The 25,408-nt window shown below is 41.4% G+C and overlaps 1 protein-coding gene across 2 annotated transcripts in view; it reads right to left on the reverse strand.

Moving 5' to 3' along the window:
• The window catches only part of EXT2 (exostosin glycosyltransferase 2), a 103,950-nt gene that overhangs the window by 40,486 nt on the left and 38,056 nt on the right, over window positions 1-25,408 (reverse strand). For both annotated transcript variants that reach the window (XM_030559991.1, XM_030559992.1), the window contains exons 8-9: window positions 12,901-13,032; window positions 40-229 (exon numbers count right to left, since the gene is read on the reverse strand). In XM_030559991.1, coding sequence (XP_030415851.1) covers window positions 40-229; window positions 12,901-13,032 — 322 coding nt within the window. The remainder of the gene's footprint in view (window positions 1-39; window positions 230-12,900; window positions 13,033-25,408) is intronic.

Here is a 25,408-nt window from a genome sequence, read left to right on the forward strand (position 1 = left end):
TGTAACACGTACCACCTCCTTCCAACATGCATACCTTACCTTCTGGTGGATTCTTATTCTGATTGTTCCAGACGACTAACAGCTTGGATAGACTGGGCACCTTGGACACCTCAGTGATGACTCGGAAGAGGCTTTCCACCCTGTCATACGTCAGGACTATAGCAGTGAAGCCTTGAGACTGTGGTGGGATTAATGGAAGGAAGAGTGGGTTGCTCACACTGCTCCATTTCTGTAAAAAGCAGACAGGATGTTGGATCAGATCATGGTCAATTAAAACTATAAAAGGGGAACATAGGCAGTCAGAATGTAAGTACCAGAGCTGGAATTTAGTTAAGATAGCTCTCTTTGGTCAACACCCTAACTCTTGGGAAAAGTAGCCTTTCAAAAAGTCCATTTTCTTTTTCATACTTCACAGTTTCATAAAACCTTCATGCCAACCCCATTTCCTAATGTCAATTTCTATCATTGCCTGACAGTGACTTTGTACGTAGTGATGGGCTTCAGAAAAAGTGGAGTAGAAGGGATGGAAAGACTTGTGAGCAAAGGGAACTAGGAGACATTTTAAACCCAGTTAGCATGGCATGATTCTCATTTGCTACTCTCTGCTTGAAAGTATTTTGCTTTTTATAGTCAGTCGTTGGCCAACAAGCAGAGAGCCAGCTCTGAGTCACCATTTCAGAGTGGAAATAGAATAAAAAACAGCAAATGCATAATCTTGACACAAAATGGGCACACTAATAAAAAAGACAAATGCTGACATTGTAATAAAGAGGGATAAAATATTAACTTCAACAAGACTAGGTTTATTCTGTGTGAAAGAAAATTTATTACACCGTTAAATAGAAAACCCTATAAGAGACGCAAAGATCGATTTCAGAGAGTTATTTACTCCATCTGAATTTTAACTAGGGGGGTCCCTTTTAAGACTTTAAAGCTCTTATTTCAATGTACTGCCAGCATAAGGAAGCCAGCTCAGTTGGCAAGAGACAAGACAGACAACTCTGTTCTCACTGAGTGTGCCAACTTCATTTGGAGCCGAAGATATGGGGGAAAGCAACTGCAAAGGAACCATTAGATGGGAATGAAATTAAAGGCATTTTGACTCAACTTTTTCATTCCAGCTTGCTATTCAGATGCTGACATCCAGGCTAGGACAGAGAAGGAGACGAGAAAACAAGACTCATTTGGAGGTGGGGGAAGAAAGGGTTTGGGAGTTGAGAAAGGAGAAGCTGACACAGTTTTGCAGGGAAGCCTTTGAATCTCAGCCAACAAAGAACTAGGGACACTTCTAATAGTCTAGAAACACTGGCCAATAACTGCCAGCACTTTCCTGCAACACTGTAAGAAACCCATTAAATACATACAGTAACTCCTCACTTAACGTTGTAGTTATGTTCTGAAAAATGCGACTAAGTGAAACGATGTTAAGCCAATCCAATTCCCCATAAGAATTAATGTAAATAGGGGGGGTTAGGTTCCAGGGAAATGTTTTTCACCAGACAAGAGACTATATTATATACTATATTGAGGTGGTGGAGTCAGAGGGTGAAAGAGGGTGGGATATTTCCCAGGGAATGCCTTACTGCTAAATGATGAACTAGCTTTTGGCTGAGCCTTTGAAGGTTAACCCATTGTTGTTAATGTAGCCTCACACTCTACAAGGCAGCACAAATGGAGGGAAGGGTGACAGCATGGCAGACAGAGACAGACACACTCCCTGTGTGTGAGACAGATGCGCATTGACCCTTTAAGTATGCTGAGCCCACTCTAAGTCAACTGCCTTGTTAAGCAGATCATCAAATTGAGACAGCAACTGCTCCCAGGAAGCTCCCTCCATCCTGAGCCCTGTCCTGTCATTCCCCCCCCATCATGGAGATAGGGTAAGTGGGGTGCAGGAGCAGGGAGGAAGGGGGACACCCTGACATTAGCCCCCCTCCCGCACACCAAGCAGGAGGCTCCTGGTAGCAGCTCCAAGGCAGAGTGCAAGAGCAGCACATGGCAGTGGGGAGGCAGGACAGATGAACTACTAGGCAATTGCTAGCCTGCTGGGTGGCTGATGCCCAGGGAACTTAGGGGAGTGAGGAGCTGATGGGGGGCTGCTGATCCACCCTGGTTCCAAGCCCCCACCAGCTAGCCACAACGGGCCACTTTTCTCAGATGACATTAGAAAGGAGCATTGCACAACTTTAAACGAGCATGTTCCCTAATTGATCAGCAACGAAACAACATTAACCAGGACGACTTTAAGTGAGGAGTTACTGTACTATAATTCTGCTAGTATTGGGAGGAAAATAAACTTTACATGCCCAAAGTTATCAGCTCATATTTGCTGGGAGGAGGTATGGAGCCTCACCATTTCCTTAAAGAGTCTGTGGATTCTTTTTCCTCACACTTCAAAGGCGGCTGCCTTATCCACCTTTATCTGATGCAACTTACACTACTAAAATGGTCTGCATATCTACTGGTCTGACACTAGCAGTTGACATGTGCAGGAACAGCGCTCAGATTTCAGATGCTCGCATTTCCTGAAATGCCAGTTTTTAGGCTTATTTTCTTTAATATTTATTGGGACCTGAAGAGCAGGGGTAGAACTCTTTGATTATGGAGCAGTCCCATGGATGTCTAGGGTGAATCACAATCTAAACTTGAATAGAGCACAGTCTGCCTCATTAGACCTTTAATAAGCAACTACAAAAACTGCATTTTTTTTCTCTCAAAAGATCCTGAATATCACGTTTTCCCCATTTTCCACCTCCTCCAAATGATCCTTTTAATGGCGAGACTCTTTTTTGTGCATCCTTGACAAGGACTGTATTAATACTTGCAGCAGGGGTGTTGCTGCATATTCAATACAGTGTCATGAAAATCCTACATTTCTGCCCAGCAAGAAGAAATAAGTTGTGAAGTTATCTTATAGACAATGTCCTTTTTATTATTTAATGATGACCCCCACCATCCAAATTGAGAGCTCCCATATGAAGTTTCCTCTATTGTACAAGTTCCTTTCTGGCTGCAGTATATCTTAATAGAATGTGTTAGCACCCAGCACAGTGAGGCCCTGGTCCTTGACTTCAGGCTCTTAGGCACTATGGTAATAGAAATAGTAAATAATATAATTTGCAAGGATTACTCCAATCATCATCATTTTCTGATACTACTTAAAAAAAAATCCAAAACTTTCCTAGCTATTTCACATATTATATAAAGACAACCCCTGCCAAAAGAGCATTAACATAAGCAACAATCAAGGGTTTTAAACATGACGTCAACTCCAACTGATCCTACTCTCTGTCCAAAGTACAAAACTCTTACTACAAGATCTTCTTAGGGAAAGAAAGGTAACCTCTCAGAAGAAATACGTTTATTTCATCTTATGCCCCTGGTAAGTGGTGTCCCAGTAAAGGAAAAGCTCGTACTCTGCTCCTTAGAACCTAATGGGGAAAGAAAACCAAAGTCCCTTGTTTGAGAGAAACATTTCAAAAGGGCATTTAGGCATCTCTGAAGTGCCATTAAAAGCCAACCCCCTGCTGCCTGCCTGAAGTGTGTGTCTACAGTCTGAGACCTCTTGACCCCACTTTCTGCAGGAAATTGGGCAAATTCAAACCTCCATAATTTACTTGAGTCTTCCAGACTTCTGCTGGGGAAAGGCGAACAATGCAGGCAATTAACTCAACAGAAACCTAATTAAATCTCTGTTATGGCATCATGGCATCAAGATGACTACTCCCAACCACTGGCAGCTGGAGAAGTCAACATGGTGAGGGAACATTTGTTTTCGTTCCATCATTAACAACCCTCATGACGGGTACCCATCTGAACTTTCACTGTCAGAAAGAAGAGCAAGAGGTAGTGGTGGAGGGATCATTTATCACTTTCCATGACAATGTGTTGACACTGAGCTATGGGTACGGCAATCCTTTCCCCCTTCATCCCTCCCATGCTAATATTCATTACAGGAGCCATGGTAATTAACCCAAGATTGACAGTTTGTTTATTGTGAATCACTGTTATGGGCAAGCAGTATCAGGTTGCAAATGGCAGCTTCGTAACAGCGATCTCACTTCACTCTGTCCGTCTGTCTCAGTTGTTTGGCAAGCCTCTCCACAGACAACATGGGAGGCCCAAGGACTGGAACCCACAATGTGAGAGACGGCTGGGGAGACAGACCTGAAGTTGGTGAGGTGTGAGAATTCTTTAAAGGATGGGTCTGTGATAAGGGATTCTTGATTGCAACAAGCAGAAAAAAAAAAGTTTCTATTTGCTAGTAAGGCATCCTCCCCTTGTTACAGGAACACACCAGAATATTATTCTGCTCCTTCCTCATTGAATGCAACATGATTTTATTTTAAGAGCAGTCAAAGCAATGGGGGCAATGGAACAAGGGAAACCCCGCCACTAGAGAGATCTAAGACTGCACTTGATACCAATCTTTCATGTGCGAGGGAGCAAAGGTGTGTTAGGTATAACAAAATCAATCTTGCTAGGATCCAGGAGTGGGATATTAGACATCTGAGAAATCACATCCAACCCCAATTATTCTATAACTGGCTAATTACTGTAAACATTATAACATCTGTATAGCACCAATAACATGCTACACACAGCTAATACAATGCCTCTACCCCAAAAAGCTTACAATCGAAGTATAAACAAAGGAAGGAGAAATTAAAGGCAATAAGCAAGCAGTAAAACTAAACACACATTTTATGAGTTCCATGGGTTTTTAAAAAAAAAAATGTTTATGTTTGTTGAGTAACATTACTTTGTCAGGTAGTAAAGGGACAAAGGGAAGGAGGTGAATATTAAGGAAAGACTTGAAGGGAGAGAAGGTGCAGGCATGACATACAGGGCCAGGGAGTGGGCTCTAGAAACTTGAGGCTGTGTGGAAGAAGGCCCATATCCTAGCAGAAGGGTTAACAATTCCAAGGTACCATTTAGTAGGAAAAACTGGCAACAATATAGCACATAGATTCCCTTCCTCTCATGAACAAGAACGGTGGCTTTTTCCTCCCTATATATTTTATTTTCAACAACCATCAGACTTAATACTTGTTGTTAACCACATTTTTTAGTAAAACCATATTAAATTTGAACAAGGACAACACACTGTCATTAAAAAGCCAAGAGGCAAGGACTGAGGAGTATGAGGCGCTGAATGGTACAGTAACTAAACAGTTCTTCCATGTACCCAGCAAAACAGAGATGTACTTATCCGCTACCTCTGCATGGAGGGGGTTTTTGGCTGGATTGTTTTAAATATCAATCTTAACCTCAATGTGGTTTCAATTATGAATTAGCAGACCAAAAAAGCCTTGATTTATTCTATTTTGTTCCAATTATGCATTATGTGTTTCCTCTGAATACTTTGAGAAAGTATTTCATCATGCTTCCCATCCTCAAGTGGTCAAAGGGCAAAACCAAAGCAGTTAACCCTCTCCACTTCTCCAGAGTCAATCAAAGTGATTATATTGTGGATTCAAAGACAGGATTTTTCGCTCATAACTACAAATACAAAATTATGCAGTATCTTTTTAAAGTCTAGCTAAATCTACTTTATCCTCTCTGGCCTCCTACAACTGTGAATTCTATAGTCTGACTACATTCTGTGATATCATCTGTTATTGGACCAACTTCTGTTGGTAAAAGAAACAAGCTTTCAAGCTACTCAGAGTGCTTCTTCAGGTCTGTGTCGCTTGAAAGCTTGTCTCTCTCACCAACAGAAGCTGATCCAATAAAAGATGTTATCTCACTCACCTCCTCTCTCTGCATTCTGTGAAGTATTCATTTCAGTTTTAAGTTTTTTCCTTCTTTCCATTAATAATGTGCCAATGGAGTGGATTTGAGGAAGGGAGATGGTGAGTGCTGTTTAGAACAGAGTGCATATTTACAAATGTCATCATGACTGGGATCTTTAGGATCTCTCCATCTGTCAAGGTATTCATGTTCTATCGGAGCATCTGCACACCGCTAAATGGGGGTCCAGGAATGGGATTAATGTTTTCTTGAAAATAAAACTCTATAGTGCAGTCCTCTGACAATGCAGACAGTGAAACATACTCTAAATTGGGAAAACAAAACTTGAAATTAATTGTAGGGCTGCAAGGCCTGACCCCTAGGGACAGAAAAGGTTGAGTGCATTATGAAGGTGAAGCTTGGGATAAAAGGAAGCTGACTAAATTCTACTACTATACATTTTCATTGAGCCATTAATGAAGACCAAGCCTCCTACTTTCCAGGCCACAAGGCAAACAAGAGACCAGCTTGTGAAATAAGAAGGGTTATTATAGGGAAAGAGGCAGACAATAAAGTCATTTCAGAATAAGATGGCAGGCAAAAATCCTACAGTTTCTTCAGACCAGCCTACATGAAACAACTGCCATGAGAATAAGAAACACAACTCTACATATACATTTGTGTATGTACTACTCTCTTCAGTCTCTCCCAGATTAAAGATGAAGCAAAAAGCTCTCTAAAAAACCTAACAGTATTAGTCACAGACAGATTGCATGTGGACTTAAAATTACAACTGACATTAAAGTGAAACATCTGAACCTCCACTGCATGCCAAGAACCAAGTCCAGGAGTCTGTTCCTCATGCCACAGAGGATATCACAAGCAGATGAAGTTAAACTTTCTCTACATTAGGTACCAGCCACACTGCATTAGATAAGTATTATGTCATCTTTTACCATATAAGCAGAGAATCCTGAACTCTACTCTTGGCAGGTAAAGCAAGGAGAAATTGACTGTCAAATTTTGTTTCAGCAAGAAAATACATTTTTAAGTCTGAATAATCACATATTTGGTACACATGACTTATCATAAAACAAACTCTGCAGAAGTGTATTAGTAACTACACCTTCTATCGAGACATGGCAAGAAATCCAACATGGCAAATAAGACAAAATCCCATCCAACTGATTCAATGAATCTCTCAAGTAAAATTTAAGGTGCCTGGAAGTAGATTGAATATTATGAAATCTAACAATTTCAGAAAAATGTGGCAAAGAAAACTTGAGTGAGTTATACCACATGTCAGGCAATATGACTGCTGGAAGACTTCATCTTATACATAGATGTTTGTTTAATGTTTTGAAGGTGAAGAGTGTTATTGGGGCACAAGCAGAAAATACAATACAATGGAATCATCTGTTTAACACTTCTTGTTTAAATTTAGATGAGTGATGTTTTTGATTGGCAACCCTGAGGATCTAGATTATTCACAGGAACAGTGAGATGTAAAATGCCAGCCAAACATCTCAGAAATTGTTTTAAGCGTTTTAAAAAGCTCAATTAGTTGCCAGTTGGCTAAAACACACAATCCATTCTCTAAATGAACATCTGACTTAGGTTTTGCTAAGTGAATAGCAATTATGCTACTGTTACTCAGAGAAAAAGTCATTTTTTGCATTAAATTAATCTGACTATTACTTCAGTTTAAATAGGGTGGAGATCCTCTTTTCTGCCTTATAGAAAAAATTGTCTGGCAGTTACTCAACAGGAGAATGGAGGTCTGCTAGAGAAGTGCATTCATTTCTTGGCACACAGCAATTCTCTCAACAATTATTAAATGAGAAACTATTAAACTACAGTTTATAACATTCAAGTTGAAAACTCTAAGGCAGACACAACAATGGGGCCAAACCTTTTTTAGGTCTGTGATATAAGCAGGCCGAAAAGAATTCCACTAACGCCAGCGAAAGAAAAACTGGGAAATAACAACATTATTGTCATTCTCAATCATCTGCATATGTTGGGAAGGTACAGGGACACAGGGAGAGAGAGAGAGAGAGATTTTATATAGTCTCCAAAATCTAGAGTTGCAATGACATTTATTACTGTATTAGATAATTAGAAAGCATCTAATTGAGGGAGACTGATAGTTGTCTTTCAACTCAAGGTTATTTGTTCTAATCCAGTTTGGAAGAGACCAAAAATCATGACTACCACCTGATAGATGGTTAGTGATTTATGTGAAGTCAGTAATCTCAGTTCAGTTTATAATGAATAACAGCTGCATCAGTAAACAAATGGCAATAACTGGCACATTTGCATATTCTTAGCAAAGGTGCCAAGGGCTGGATGGTTCCAGAGCTGTCAGTTTAGCACCTTTCACAAGCACTATATGAATTTAATAAAAGAAGGAAGCATCTAGGGGTGTGTGTGTGTGTATATACAGACATATACACACAAACACACACACACACACATTATTGTATCATAATATATAAAACAAAACAAATATTTTGATATTTTTTACTATTTTTCCCTTCTCCCTCAGCCCCCATAGAAGGATGTCGCTCCACTTCACGTGGAAACCTTTATTTTTATTTTATTTTATTTTTATTTTTAAAAAGGGCTAAAAATTTTCAGTCAGCCAACCAATTTGAATAGGTGAAATTGCTTTAATCACTTCCTTAATGTATAACACACACTCAACATGTGTTGCATTGCATTACATATGCATTCATGTCTCACGTAACTTACATTTCCTTATGCTCAAAGAACACTCAAGTGCTGCTGTTGCATAAGAATTGTGGCAGCAACACTCAGCATGTGAGGGGTTCAATGAAGGAAATAGAAATAAAGGTGAGCTACACACAGACCTAGCTGTGAACCTCCTCACTATGAACTTTAGTGTATAAACACCATTTCCATCCTCATCATCAAAGACAATAGCCAACACCTCAAATACCAAAATCATTGAAATTCTGTTCAAAGGAGTATGTAACCATCTGAATATTTCCAAGATTGAAAATATGTCCCTAGCCCCACAGTTCAAGGTGATGGTGTGGTCAAGGTAAACCTTATAAAAAAAATAAAAATATAAAAATATGGAGATATACCCATCTCGCAGAACTGGAAGGAACCCCAAAAGGTCATTGAGTCCAGCCCCCTGCCTTCACTAGCAGGACCAAGTACTGATTTTTGCCCCAGATCCCTAAGCGGTCCCCTCAAGGCTTGAACTCACAACCCTGAGTTTAGCAGGCCAATGCTCAAATCACTGAGCTATCCCTCCCCCTAAAATGAAAAAGCTTAGAAAATTAGTCTGCATTTTGCAACAGCCCCAACATGTTGTTGCCAATTAGGTGGACACAGCATTATGAAAGCAGCAGATTCCTCTTCAGAGATGAGGTTGTTAGAAACCTGTCTAAAAAAACATTCAGATCCCTGGCAAACTCCTGTGTGTAGCACTTTTACAGGTTATCATCCCATTTTTTAAAAAAATATTAATTCAGAAGTAATTCAAATTAATGTTTAAGTCCTACAACCTTAGATCAAATCTTGGAAAACAAAGGACTGTAATGAAAAGGTGACTCAAATCAAGGTAACCTCATGAAGTCACAGAGAATAATTTTACATGCAGGGGAGTTACAGGAATTGAATACGTTACGTGGACTGTTAAACTGGAAAAAAATCACTTACTCTATTTTCTCTCTCTGAACTGGACAGTATTTGTCCAGTGACATAATTTGTAACATGGTAAGGCACGTTACTGAAGACATATTTCTGATGTTTGCAGTGACTCTAAGAGTCAGGTTACTATGTGGGGCATGAATCATATTTAATGTGTCTACAGATAAAAACACTACACAAATGAAGTAGGACTGCTAGAAGCACAGATAAGAATTCTCACTAGTTCCTCCTTTGTGTGATGAACTTTACAGGCAAAGCAGACTCTTTATTCTGTTACATTAAGTACACCTCTACCCCGATATAATGAGACCCGATATAACATGAATTCGGATATAACGTGGTAAAGCAGTGCTCGGGGGAGGGAGGGGGGGAGCTGCGCACTCCGGTGGATCAAAGCAAGTTTGATATAACGTGGTTTCACCTATAACATGGTAAGATTTTTTGGCTCCCGAGGACAGCGTTATATCAGGATAGAGGTGTAGTACGGAAGGTTTCCCTTTTCCAACTGTCCAAACTCATATCACTTGCTCCAATAAAAGCAGGTCTTTCCTGCATAACTACCTGTAAGCAAATATGTGTTCCCTGATTTACTCAGGGCCATTATCAGCCAGTGCACAGAGATCTGCATAATAAATGTTAGATTAATAACCATATAGTGACCATATAAATCTTTGATGAGCTGCTGTAAATCCCTTAGTACCAAAAAGCTACTGCACTCTCTGAACCTCTCACTGATTTTGCCCACCGCACACATAGCTGCCCCATATTCTGACCCCCTCCCCAAATCTGTCACTCTAGTGTCCAGTCTACACTGCACAATGGAACCATAGTGTAGATGGACCTGCATTCAATATAAAACGTAGCCTTAGGACGGGTGACAAAGAGAGGAAGGAGAAGGACTCAGATGATGAGTCAGCCATATCTGTTGTGGGAATGTGAATGGCAAATTCTGAGGGCAAAGTCAATAACAGAAGAGGGATTTACAGGAGCCCAGCTGAGTTTATATTTCACTACTAATGCTATAGTGACTTGAGAGTGCTCCTTGTTAACTGACTAATAACTATATCCTAGACTACAAGAACTCTGATGTCCTAAGTTTCAGAATTTAATTGCTGTACATGTCTCAGCCTTGAAATTTATTTAGTCCAGAATACGGCTATCATTTGTAAACTGGTAGCATTCTCAAACTAACTTTTAATTACTCACTCTATTTTCATATCTGGATCTGATGGTACCTTTCACTCTCCTAAAAGACACTGTGTCAAATTTCTACATGCATAAATGTATCTTCAGAATCATAATTTCCCACCAGGACTAATCAGAAATTAACAGGGTTATTATAAATGCATGTTATCCAGGCACAAACCAAGATAAGAAACATGCTTATGGCTCAAGTGGGACATTATTCCTTTTGATAAGCACAGACCATCTGTGGAATTCTGACAGCTGGACAGTGCAATTATTTAAAAAATAACTTAATGATTTATTAAGTTGACTGGCAGATACTATATAAGCACCCACCCTACAAAGTGTCTGAAATTATAAATTAGCTGGATCCTGCAGAGGAGGTTGCCTAGAAGGCTGCAATGATAATAAGCTCACCTCCAAGAGATAAAAATATCTCCAAGCAAAATTTTTTTACAATGGATAAATCATAGCTCCTGAAAGCTCCAGTTATTTGCTTCCACTATTAGCACGAAGGTCAAAATATATAGGCTACAGACTTTAGCCAGTTAAATAAGAAGTAATTGAATCAATTATACTTTTATATGCACTCATACTGGAGTGACAAATACTTATCAAAATCCATGGTCATTAATGTCACAGAACTGCATGGGTCCATTCAGGATCAATTTAATACAAAGAACAATTCCTGATCTCAACTGTATTTTCTTTTACTGATCCGGTGAGAGAGGGTCACAAAAGTTCTCTGCATAGCTGGCTGACACAGAGCTTACACAGCTCAAAAAGGACATTTTTATGACTTTTTGTCCATACTCAAGCAAGAAAAATATTCATGCATGTATTGAGACTCTTTCAGCTGAAATATAAATCCAAGGAACTGACCATGTGTGGGCATGGAAAAGTCTCAGTATGGCATTTGGCTGGACAAATTCCAGTTTGGCTAATTACTAGAGCCTCCTTAAGTTTTCTCTGCAATTTCAAATGGATAGAATATTCCTCTTTACTACCTGTATTACGCTATTGTGTACTGTTGCTGTGTACTGCTGACCAGTTTCAGGTGTTACACTCTAGGGAGTGCTGTGTTTGTTTAGTGACCAATCTCTTGCAAAGTGCTTTAGGATCTTTCATCTCACAGGATCCCAAGAAATACAGTTTCCTGTAAATAAAGTTACAAGCAAAAAAACAGGGGCTTATTTGTTCCCCACAGCAGAAGGAACTGTCATTGAAGTCAATGGGTATCCTACTAGATGGAAAGCAGGGAAGAAGCAGCCTGAGAGGTGTCTTTTAATGTTGCGTGTTTCCAAATCCCTATTTTTATTTTACCATGGAACTCAGGCTAGGTGTCACGGCATTCTTGCTCTATGAAGGCACAGTCTAAATCAGGAGTAGGCAACCTATGGCACGGGTGCCAAAAGCGGCACGCGAGCTGATTTTCAGTGGTACTCACGCTGCCCAGGTCCTGGCCACTGGTCCAGGGCGATTTGCATTTTAATTTAATTTTAAATGAAGCTTCTTAAACATTTTAAAGACCTTATTTACTTTACATACAAGAATAGTTTAGATCTATATTATAGACTTATAGAAAGAGACCTTCTAAAAACGTTAAAATGTCTTAAGGGCACGCGAAACCTTAAAATGAGAGTGAATAAATGAAGACTTGGCACACCACTTGTGAAAGGCTGCCGACCCCTGGTCTAAATAGTCTACTAAGGTGTTCTGATCTCCTCATTCTTGAGTAACTGCTTCCCTCTTTCATACCTCAACCTTCACACTAGACATCTGTCAGTGCCATGCTCGCCTCCCCCTCAGCAATGCTAATGGGTCAGTGAAAGGAGTCTGTCCCAAAAGTAGATCACTCAGGATGATTATCAGTTTCTGAACAAGAATACCAGGGGTGTAGATTCACAGGGCTGCATGGAGAAGATAACAGCAAGGAGAAGGAAACTGGAGGTAAGAGAGGTATTCCTCACATAGCTCTGACAGAAGCTCACACAGAATCTATTTATACCATGTGACTTTTGCCAGCCTTATCACTTCAGTTATTCACTTGCAAAGGTATCAAATTCACACAAAATGTAACAAAAACACTCAAATTATATATATATATATACACACACACACACACACACACACACACACACACCCCTGATCATCATAAAAACATTTTGTGCAACTCACAAATACAACAAACTTTTAAATAGTAATGTTACCAAAGATGCATAATACATACCTCAGCAAAAACCTGAAAGAAAAAAAATCTTATTTTATGACTAAGCCACAGAAGTACAATCTACTTACAACAGATGGGGGATCATTCCATTCTTCGTAAGACATGGCAGCATATGGGTAGATCCTGTCATTGATAATCTGAAGGGTGGCCAGAGCAATAGCTTTCATCGACCGAAAATACGCTTCCCAGAACCACCTTGCCTGCAAGGAAAGGATGAAATGCACTTTCAGATCCTGATAACTCCACAGACCTGATGCCTAATAATCAGTTTTCGTTTGTCATATGTAATCTGCTAAATGCTACTGAGAAATCAGCTGGAAATTAAATCTGGAGGCAAATTCACTGGAATGAGGGATGTTTCCACAGAGGCTGGAGACCTCAAATTGAAAAAGTTATCGCGAAAAAAAATGAACTGAAGTTGAAGAACAATAAATAAATAAAGCAAGCAAGCAAGGAGAACATGCAGAGGAAAGCATTTCAATGCATTCGTGAGTAGGCTAGTGGAATAAAACTCCATGCAAATATATGAAGGAGCCAGTTTTTCATATTTTTATCAGTTTTCCCCCTCAAAATGTCAAAAGTGATTTAACAACTGCAGAGAATAATTTACTGTTATATTTGTTTTGTGTAATTTGGGGGAACCCAAAGTGCACCCCAATAGCCAACTGAAGCAGTGGAGCCTAAAATACAGCTGCCTTGTAATTGCAGCATCCGGAAAAGCTGATCTGCTGCAGGTTTTTGCTACTGGTAAACTCTACCAAACAAGCAATTTCTATTCTTCTATGAAGAGTAAAGATAGGACCCTACCAAATTCATGGCCGTGAAAAACGCATCACTTTCCATGAAATCTGGTCTTTTGTGTGCTTTTACATTATACTATACTGATTTCATGGGGGAGAGCAGAGTTTCTCAAACTGGCGGGTCCTGACCCAAAAGGGAGTTGCAGGGGGGGTTACAAGGTTATTTTAGGGGGATTGCGTTATTGCCATACCAGGCCATTCTTACTTCTGTGCTGCTGCCTTCAGAGCTGGGCGGCCGGAGAGAGGCGGCTGCTGACTGAGGGCCCAGCTCTGCACACAGCAGCACAGAACCAAAGGTGGCAATACCATACCATGCCATCCTTACTTCTGCGCTGCTGCTGACAGCGGCTCTGCCTTCAGATCTGGGCTCCCAGCCAGCAGCTGCCGCTCTCCTGCTACCCTGCTCTGAAGGCATCACTGCCGCCACCTGCAGCAGCGCAGATATAAGAGTAGGAGTACTGCAACCCTCCCTCCCCCAATAACCTTGTGACCCCTCCCCACAACTCCTTTTTGTGTCAGAACCCCCTCAATTACACCACCGTGAAATTTCAGATTTAAATAGCTGAAATCATTAAAATTTAAAAATTTTTAAATACCGTGACCATGAAATTGACCAGAACGGACTGTGAAATTGGTAGGGCTCTAGATATAGAAATGCAAGCAAATATTAGCATTTTATTTATATAAAATGCACATTTGCAAATTAGTTGTAGTCCTTGATTCTGGCAAGTTTTTAATACAGCCACAGGTGGTGTAAAACTTGCATGCCTTTGGTCTAAACTGAGGCACTTCTTAAAAAAAAAATAAATGTGATATTCAAACAGATAAGTATACAGAATTTCACAGATGAATCAATTCTAGACTGAGACTCTATATGAAAAGTTTCAATCCAGATTCAGTTTCTACTCAAGACAAACAGTTGGTGCTGGAGGAAAAACAGGATTTGGTAATGAATATGCTGACCTCATACAATTCTGTAGTAGAGACACACACTTACTTTTCAAAAGCCTGGAATCAAACGATACTAAAGAACCACATCCAACTCAACTCAAAAGGAAACATGCTTTGCCAGTGATCATAGATCAAGTGCCTTAGCCTAATAAAAGTGAATTTCCTGAGCTCAGTTGTTTCTGCAGGAATTTCCAGCACCTTGAAGTGTCCAGAAGGCACTTCTTTTTAGGATCTCCCCAAGTTAGCATTATCCTGCAGGAGTGTGCACGTGCGTCTAGGTGGGAGAGCAAGTGATAGGAAAGACATTACCAGATGCACAGGCAGCATATGAAGCTTGCTGAGCCAGAAGACAAACAGAAAGGATAATATATATCTCTGGCCAAGTGCTATTTAACTATGCCAAGCGGACTTTTCAAACAATGCAAAAAGGCCAGCTCTAGTGATATGCTAGCAAAGTATCAAATCTTCCTCAAAGTTTTTTTGGGGGAATCCCATTGTCTTGGCAGAACAGGCTTTTGGATAAGAAAATTAAACTGTTTTGTGTAGTTGTGCAATGCCAAACAGCTGCTGCATTCCATCCTACAGGTGGCTGCTCTTCACTAAAGCGAAAAGTGATTCCTGTAGGTACAATTTGTAAAGCTCTTTGGGATTCTTCACACCATATACAAGTGCAATAAATCCAAAATTTTACTTCTAAAAGTGTTGAGGATGCAAGTTAACAAGCAGACTCAATTATGTTCCAGAGCAATGGCACCACCCTATGTGTTTTGAATACTAGTAATACAACTGAGAAGAAAATGAGTCTGTTGCAAGTCCTCACCCTCCTCACTCACTCTGGAGGCAGTTGTTAAGTCAGGTTCTTCACAGTGTTTTGGTTTTATATTTTGGAAGGGAAAAGCCACTCAAATGGTACAAAAAGCAACAAACCCTTAGCTCATTAGGAAGAGCGATCATAGAGAAAGACAATAGGTAGCGTCACCTAAAATACTTTTGATCCTACTATGGGGAAAGAACAATAATCACAGGCCTCGACACCTAGGAATATTTAAAAGATATTCCAGGAGGCAGATGAGTTTATCCAACAATTAAGTTACATTTGTACAGGGCCTTTCACCCAGAGGGAACCCAAGGTGCTTTACGAACCATATATAAACTGAATCACTTTGCTCACTACAGAAATACATTCTCTCTCTGGAACCAAACAGGAATTATTCACAACTTTAGGCCAAAAATGAACACTATACCCAACTGGAAGTGCAGAAGAAATATATAAAGGCAATTTACCAATATTATAAAAATAAATATTGAGAACTGTAAAATACTTTACAAAAATTAAATCCTCCTAGTGTCCCCAGAAACCAGGACAAAAAGTGAAGAATCAGATGCCAAGGGTATGTCTATACTACAATTAAAAACCATGGCTGGCACAGGCCAGCTGACTCAGGCTCATGGGTTTGGGCTAACAGGCCGTTTAACTGCAGTGTAGACATTCGGGCTCAGGCTGGAAACTGGCCTCTAGGAATCTGCAAGATGGGAGGGTCCCAGAGCTCATGATGCAGCCTGAACCCCAACGCCTACACCATAGTTAAACAGCCCCTTAGCCTGATCCCCATGTGTTCGAGCCAGCTGGCATAGCCAGCCACAGGTTTTTAATTGCTGTGTAGACATACCCATAGAGGGAGTAAGTTACAAGTGTCTTACACAAGATCCTAAAGAAAACCAAAGACAGAGAAAGGATAAAATTTGACCAAGGCAGTCCATTTAATAGCCCTTCTCTTCCAAAATCTGTAAAGACCACAAGTAGATCTAACTGGAGCTCCACAAATCTGCGGATATCCACTTTATATCCGCATCCACAGACCATTTTTGCGGATCAGATGCAAATACAAATTTTGTATCCTCATGGGGCTCTAGACAGAACACAGATTTTACATTACATCTGCACATTAACTTATTAATTGATAATTAGTTTTAGAGAACTATCATTTGTAAGAGAGAAATTAATTGCTAGAGAAAAAAATTTTACATAGCCTACTAGGTACAGTAGCAGCAATAATTACATACAACTCACTGCAGAACCCAGCATGGTACCTTCTGCTAGTAAGTGGTGCACTCCATTTCTCCTAATCTGGTAAATTTTTACTGGCCATGCAAACTGGTGATTCTTCACAACTCTGATAACCAACTCCTCCTGACAAATAGTTATATGCAGAACCTATTCAGACACTCTCTACCTCCTGTTGACTGCAGCAGAAATTAATCTGAATCCACTTCTTTTTGCTGCAAGAATGTTTGCAGTGTCCGGTAGAATTATATTTTCACACCAAAAAAAGGACAGGAGAAGGGGGTGAAGGGAATTTATTTTTTACAAACTAATATTTATGTAATTATTAATTTTGAGTGAAGAGCCAGAAACTGTTCCAACATTTGGTGGTAATTTTTCAGAACTGAGTTTCTTTAAGGCATAACCCAAAACCTTCGAAAGGGATTGCAAGTCTCCAGATAGATGTTTTGAGGGCTCATTACTTCCTTCCTATCTTGTTTGCTTTTATAAAACAGAAGTGATTAACATGGCTAGCTATTCTAGGTTGCCCAACATGGTAAGTTACTAAGCATTATTGGAAAGTTATTCTACTAGGGAAATACATTGTGTTTCCCTGTTTCATCCAAAATAATTTTAATTTTCTAATTTACAGTGTATGTGATTGAACAGCTTTTATCAGAAGGTAACAAAGACATAGTAGGAATTGGGTGGGGAGTCAACGGTACACATCATAGTCTACTAGCATAGTCCAGGGAATAAAGAAAACTTGAGTTCTACTCCTGGCTTTGACACCGACACCCTCTGTGTCGTGGGGCAAATCACAAACTCTCTCATACATGAGCCTTCTCTTTTCTTTGTCTTTACAAGTCATCTATTATTGAAGTACATCTCTACCTCAATAGAACGCTGTCCTCGGGAGCCAAAAAAATCTTACTGCATTATAGATGAAACCACGTTATACTGAACTTGCTTTGATCCACCAGAGTGCCTATCCCGCACTCCCGGAGCACTGCTTTACCGCGTTATATCTGAATTTGTGTTATATCGGGTTGTGTTATATTGAGGTACCGGTGTATGAAGGAAGGAGGCTAGAGGACAACCAACAGAAACTTCATTCAGAGTTCAACAAATATTTTATGCCATCAACTGATGTTTTATGCCATGGCTGTGACTAAATGTTCTTGCTTCCTTTCACAAGGCATCTGCAGAGAGTTGACCAGTGGACTTGCTTCAGCATATAGACTTTCTGCTGAATCTGGGTATCTGGCTTCACTCAGAAAACCCTTGAGAGTTCCTTACTGTGAGAAGTTCTCCAGTGTCACAGATAAGGTTGATCACATACGATGGATAAGATCTGCTGGAAAGCTCTCAAGGACAAGCCCTATTATATTCTAGATAGGCTCTTGTACCATGCTTAGTGCTATAGTAGCTCAGTACCTTCCAGTAGTGCATTAAGCATTGAGACTACACATCTGTCACGTGACATTTGTTCACTCATCCTCTCCCCCAGAGGAGAAGCAAGTAGAGTGGGCTATCTTGTTTTGGTAGAGTGTACAGTCTTTTGCTTGTTTGTTTGTGTTTTGTTTTTGTTTTTGTTTTAATATATATGCTGCTCTGTATTTATTTTGAGGGCAGCTCAAAGAAACGTGCCTTGCATTTGTAGTGGATGGTGCTAAAGTTTGTGATGGGCCTTAGCTCCTTGGGAGTTTATTCCACAGTCTTGGTCTGGCCCTCAAGGAAGTTCCATTTCCCACACAAATAAGCTGTATCCTTCTTGCATCCTAAATTCATACTAGCTGCTATGATACTGGCCTTACTACCTGACCTCCAGAGTAAAGGTACATAGGACACAAACTGGAAAGGACCTCCTGGGTCATCAAGCACAGGTCACTGCTATTGCATCCTGCAAAGATTATTTTCACAAGGTGACTGTGCAGAGCTGCATTTCTTCCATGTTTTGAAGAGATTTTTCAAGTTTTTTGCCATTCCAAGTATTAATCTATGTTATTTTATAGATTTGGTGGAAATGGACACTTTATAAATTAATAAAAGAACTGTGCCCAAATATTAGCAGGGATATAGTTCAAAACCAAGAGGACACAGACATCTTGTAGAACAGCAGCACAAACCATAGTAACAGTGGTTATTCCCAAGCCCAGATACCCACAATCTTCAAAATGTGCCATGACACCACTAAATGAAGCTATGAAAGGGAACTTATTCATATATGGATGAAAGCAGGAGCACCTCAAGGATTCTCTAAAGTGTTCTCAATTTAACCCTGTGCAAGTCTCTTTCCGACCTAAATGCTGGTGCCTAGAAAATCACCAACTTTAACTACATAAATTAGGCTCAAATATACATTTAAAACCACTGTTAAAAGTACCAGGCATTCTCAGTCTAGGGGGCTGGGACCTGCAGGGGCTCATGAACAAGCCATCAGGAGTTGCAACCATCCTGAGACTTTCCCACATTGCTAAATGGGTATGAGATCCTGGGTAGATCCAGTGTGAAAAAACAAAACAAGAGAACCTCTGCCAGAGAGTCGTGCTCCACCAATCACCAGAACATTCAGTTTTAAGAGACTGGATGGCCCAAAGAATGGAGAATGACCTAGAGAGCCTTTAGGTTGCCAGGTAAGCTGCTACCACTAAATGGCTGTTCAGTAACCTATATGAAATGAAATGGTTTCAGTCCAATAGCTACGGTCCATTTTACAAACATACCACTGCAGCTAGTACCATTTGTCACCCTTGTATGTAGTCTAAGGAAAGTAACCAAAGACTGAACAAACTATGGAGACCGAACTCTCTTCTCTCTCCCCTCCCCGCAAGTGATGATCTTTGCAAGCCAAAAGTTGCTCCCTCTTGTCAGCATGGAGAAAGTTTTCACCACCATTGTTGACATTCTGCTAAGCTGTCAATTCCAGCATTTTCCATCTAAAGTTGCTTAAAATATATATATATTAAAAAAAAAAGACTGAAGTGATCTCTTTATGAAAAGGATCCAACATCCAAACAATTCCATTTGTACACAACTGGGGGGGGAGCGGGGAAGAGGAGGAAGGAGGCGGTTGAGAAAACAGTTTTTGTAGTATATCTAGTAGCTGTAGCAATATTTGTAAGATGGAGAATAAATCAAGCCCCTAGCAAATTCAAGATAGAAAAAATAGTTACAAAGCAAAGAAGAAAGGCACTGCTCCAATGTACTGCTCATAAATACTTATTCTCAGAATCCCTTTAGCAAAATGACACAAAGCATCCAAACCCATGATTTCCTTCTACTTGGCTGCAGCCTTACAACTTTGGTCAAGTGGGCTGCAGAGACACTAAGGTGTTCCAGGTACCAATACACACATCATTTTAACAGATGAGGAGCATGGGACAGAAGCATTTACAGCTAATTTCACAGGAAAGAAGACACAGCAGCTTGCAACAAGAAGGTTGCCCATTCACTGATAGTAACATTTATTTAAGCAAGGTGTTATTTTTCTTAGAAATAAACACACTTGGGGGCCCAGCATCTCTTTACAAGCCAGCATAGCATCAGGTTACACAGTCCATTCATATGTTTACAAAACCTAGTATTAATGCCACTAATGGTGCTCCGACAGAGTACAAGACAGACCAACATAAACCTTTTGCTTACATTGATAAAAGAAAAACAATGGGCATGAGGAAAGGAGCACTGTAGGGTACAACTCAAGGAGGTGTGTACATTAGCAAAGAGAACTAAGCTCCTTGAAAGGAAGCTTCTAGGTTTCTATCAGTTACCCATCCAGTTTGGTGAGAATGGGGAAAGTCACCAGAAAAGAGATTTGGAAGAAAGCAATAAAAGTTAATTGCCCATTAAGCACCACTTCTCCCAACCTCTAGGTCAGGCGCCATGCCACTGTAAGATTTTATTCCACTGCAGGAGTCAAGTGCTCCCAAAGTGCCACACTTGAAAAGGTTTATGAGGCCTTCAAGTGTTACCATTTTCACACTGGCTAGATTACTCTACTTTAACTGCTTTCCTTTTATATGGTGTAGGTTCAGATACCCACTTCCATCCCACAGTGTTTTTTCAAATAAACTTTTTACTCCCTGACCAGGTAGGCAAGGGAAGCTCTGGTAAAAGGAAGGCATGTAACCTAGAGGCTACACTGGGAGTCAGGCATCTTCACTTTTATTCCTGGTTCTGCCATTTATTCACTGTTTAACCTTATACAATTCACTTAATCTCTGTGCTTCTGTTTTCCAATCTGTGCAACATGTGCAATCCCCACCTCACAGAACTATTGTGAGGCTTAGTTGTTTGTAAAGCACTTTGAAATCCTTGGATGGATGGTCCTATAGAACAGGGTTTCTCAATGACCGATCTGTGGACCAGCGCCAGTCCTTGAGGTCTCCCTGACACAGTTTAGGAAGGCAACAAACCGGTCCCTGGCATTAAAAAGATTGAAAAACACTGCTATAAAAAGGACAACACTTTTTCCCTCTGTTATTTGTAAAATGTCAAAACTTCTAAACCTATAATTTAGCTAACCAGTATTACTGCAGTAATTGATAACTGCAACTCTCTGGTTCTTTGCTAAATATTTTTTCACAAAACACACAGTAAACCTGTGGAACTCCTAGTCAGAGGATGTTGTGAAGGCCAAGAACATAACAGTGTTCAAAAACGAACTAGATAGGTTCATAGAGGATAGGTCCACCAGTGGCTATTAGCTAGAATGGGCAGGGACAGTGTTCCGAGCCTGTTTGCCAGAAGCTGGGAATGGGCGACAGGGGATGGATCATTTGATGATTACCTGTTCTGCTCATTCCCTCTGAAGCACCTGGCATTGGCCATTGACGAAAGACAGGATACTGGTCTAAATGACCTTTGGTCTGACCCGGTTTGGCTGTTGTTTTGTTCTTATAGTATCATGAGCAGACAGACTTTTTCAGACTGGCACAAAATAACATGCAAAATTTCACCCAGCTGAAGGTTAATTTGGAAGCTTGCCTGAAGAGGCCTTCAGGCTCAAAATTTACATAAAGTAGAACTAACTGAAGTTATACTTCTTCAGTAAAGAAGTAGAGACCTCAGGGACTACATATCCTAGCATGTGATGCTCTCTCTTATCCCAAGCTGCCTCCAACAATACCATATGGACCCACATATCGGACCCATGGTCTAAAAGAACATTCCCACACTCAAATGTTTAAGCTGTCATTTCTCAATCCCCCATATTGGATGTCCCTCTGTCTATGACTAGCTTGTTGTGCTGATGAATTCCTAACTCTGAATCAGTCTCTCTGTATTCAGCTCCATGGGAAAGAAACCTCCAAATTCTTCCGTTACAATCCGCATCATTTTTTGCTTCCTCTGCTAGGCAGGACTTGAGAGACATTTACTGACGACTGCACAATTTTGGGTTATGCAGCAATGTGTAGTTTACAGCAGGAGATAAAGATCTAGGGCAAAATTTTCAAGAGTGCTTAAGTGCCTTAGGAGCCTACATCCTATTTTCAGAAATGACTGAGCCCTGGTCTACACTACGAGTTTAGGTTGAATTTAGCAGCATTAGACTGATTTAACGCTGCACTCATCCACACAACGAAGCCATTATTTTCGACTTAAAGGGCTGTTAATATCAGTTTCGGTATTCCTCCTCCAACGAGGAGATTAGCACTGAAATTGACCTTGTCGGGTCAAATTTGGGGTAGTGTGTTGCAATTCGACGCTATTGGCCTCCGGGAGCTCCACTGTGACTGCTCCATTGTGCTCCATTGTGACTGCTCTGGACAGCGCTCTCAATTCAGATGCACTGGCCAGGTAGACAGGAAAAGGCCCGCAAACTTTTGAATCTCATTTCCTGTTTGGCCAGCGTGGCGATCTGCAGGTGAGCGCAGATCTCATCAGCAGAGGTGACCATGATGGAGTCCCAGAATCAGAAAAGAGTCCCACCATGAAACAAACGGAAGGTACAGGATCTGATTGCTATACGGAGAGACGAATCCATGCTATCAGAACTCTGTTCCAAAAGACGAAATGCCCAAACATTTGAAAAAACCTCAAAGGGCATGAAGGACAAAGGCTTAACAGGGACCACAGCAGTGCCAGATGAAACTGAAGGAGCTGAGGCAAGCCTACCAAAAAACCAGAGGCAAACGGCAGCTCCAGGTTAGAGCCCCAGACATGCCACTTCTGTGAAGAGCTGCATGCCATGCTAGGGGGTGCAACCACCACTACCCCACCCCTGTGCTTTGACTTTGTCAATGGAGTAACACGCAACACAGAATCGGGTTTTGGGGACAAGGAAGATGATGATGAAGAGACTGAAAATAGCCCACAGCAAGGAAGCGGAGAAACCGGTTTCCCCAACAGCCAGGAACTGTTTCTCACCCTGGACCTGGGGTCAGGACCACCCAAACCCACCCAAAGCTTCCTCCAGGACCCACCAGGGGGAGAAGGGACCTCTGGTGAGTGTACCTTTGTAAATATTATACATGGTTTAAAAGCAAGCATGTTTAAAAATTTGCCCTGGCATTTGTGGCCAGTACAGCTACTGGGAAAGTCTGTTAACGTGTCTAGGGCTGAAGCAGAAATCCTCCAGGGATATCTCCATAAAGCTCTCCTGGATGTACTTTCAAAGCCTTTGCAAAAGGCTTCCAGGGCAGACAGCCTTATTCCACCCCCCATGGTAGGACACTTTACCATGCCAGGCCAGTAGAACACTGTCTGGAATCATTGCATAACAAAGCATGGCAGTGTATGGTCCCAGTGTTTGCTGGCATTCAAACAGCATCCGTTCTTTATCTCTCTGTGTTATCCTCAGGAGAATATCATCATTCCTGGACACGTGGTTGAAATAGGGTGATTTTATTAAGGGGACATTTAGAGGTGCCTGTTCCTGCTGGGCTGTTTGCCTGTGGCTGAACAGAAATGTTCCCCACTGTTAGCCACACGGTGGGGGAAGGGGTGATGCGATCAGCCCAGTGAATTGGGGGGGGGGTTAAGTGGGTTTGTGCTGCACATTAACCTGAAAACTACAGCCCCTCCTCCTTTTAAATGGCCAACCCATTTTAAATGGCCAACCCAATGGCTCCTTGGTACAGGAAATAGGGGCACTGCTGTTTGAAACCATTCCCACATGTTATGAAGGTTAAAGAAGCCAAAAGACTGTATCTTACCCTGGTTGCCTGCAAGCCAAATTCTGTTGCCCTGCCCTGTGTGAAAGATCTCTCACACCAAACTGGCATACCCTCAATAAGAGGCAAAATGCAACCTTGTACCGAAAGCACATGTGCTATGTAATGTTAACAGCAAGGTTTACCGTGAAAGAGTCTACTCATTGTTCTCTAAAATGTGTCTTTTTAACTACCACTCTCCCTTTTTTTCCCCCTCCATCAGCTGCAAATGTTTCAACACTCACACTATTTTCTCCTTTGCTAGCCCCTGGGAAGATTAGAAGGCGAAAAAAATGAACTTGCAATGAAATGTTCTCTGAACTCATGCAGTCCTCCCACACTGAAAGAGCCAAGCTGAATGCATGGAGGCAGACAATGTCAGAGTCCAGGAAAGCACAATATGAACACAAAGACAGGTGGCGGGCTGAAGATGATAGGTGGCATCAGCTTCGTGACAGAAGGCAAGAGGCAAGGCTGAGGCTACTGGAGGAACAAACTAATATGTTCTGGCGTATAGTTGAGGTTCAGGAAAGGCAGTTTGAGCACAGACTGCAGCTACACCCCCTGTGTAACCAACTGCCCTCCTCCCCAAGTTCCATAGCCTCCTCACCCAGACGCCCAAGAACGCGGTAGGGGGGCCTCCGGGCACCCAACCACTCCACCCGAGGACTGCCCAAGCAACAGAAAGCCAGCATTCAATAAGTTTTAAAGTGCAGTGTGACCTTGTCCTTCCCTCCTTCCCCAGCCCACCTGGTGTTTCCCTCCTCCCCCACCCCTCCCGGGATACCTTGGCAGTCATCCCCCTATTTGTGTGATGAATTAATAAAGAATGCATGAATGTGAAGCAACAATGACTTTATTGCCTCTGCAAGCGGTGATTGAAGGGGAGAAGGGAGAGTGATTAGCTTACAGGGAAGTAGAGTGAACCAAGGGGGGGTAGAGGGGTTCATCAAGGAGAAACAAATAGAACTTTCACACCGTAGCCTGGCCAGTCATTAAACTGTTTTTCAAAGCTTCTCTGATGCGCACCGTGCCCTCCTGTACTCTGCTTACACGCAGCCAGACACCAGGGCGGTTATCAGTGGCTAGGCGACTTGCCTCAACCTCCCACCCTGCCATAAACGTCTCCTCCTTACTCTCAGATACCGTGGAGCACACAGCAAGCGATAACAACAATGGAAATATAGGTTTCGCTGAGGTCTATCCAAGTCAGTAATGTGCACCAGCGCGCTTTTAAATGTCCAAATGCACATTCTATCACCATTCTGTACTTGCTCAGCCTATACTTGAACCGCTCCTGACTACTGTCCAGGCTGCCTGCATACAACTTCATGAGCTATGGCATTAAGGGGTAGGCTGGGTCCCCAGGATAACACCCCCAATGGTAATTTTCTGGTCTGGGAAGTAAGTTCCTTCCTGCAGCTGGTCAAACACACCAGAGTTCCTGAAGATGCGAGCGTCATGAACCTTTCCCAGACATCCCATGTCGATGTCAGTGAAACATCCATTGTGATCCAAAAGGGCTTGAAGCAGCATTGAAAAGTACCCCTTTCGGTTTATGTACTCGCTGGCTTGGTGCTCTGGTGCCAAGATAGGGATATGGGTTCTGTCTATCGGCCCACCA

The sequence above is a fragment of the Gopherus evgoodei genome, chromosome 4, assembly GCF_007399415.2.
Source record: "Gopherus evgoodei ecotype Sinaloan lineage chromosome 4, rGopEvg1_v1.p, whole genome shotgun sequence".
In the NCBI taxonomy this organism is placed as follows: Eukaryota; Metazoa; Chordata; order Testudines; family Testudinidae; genus Gopherus; species Gopherus evgoodei.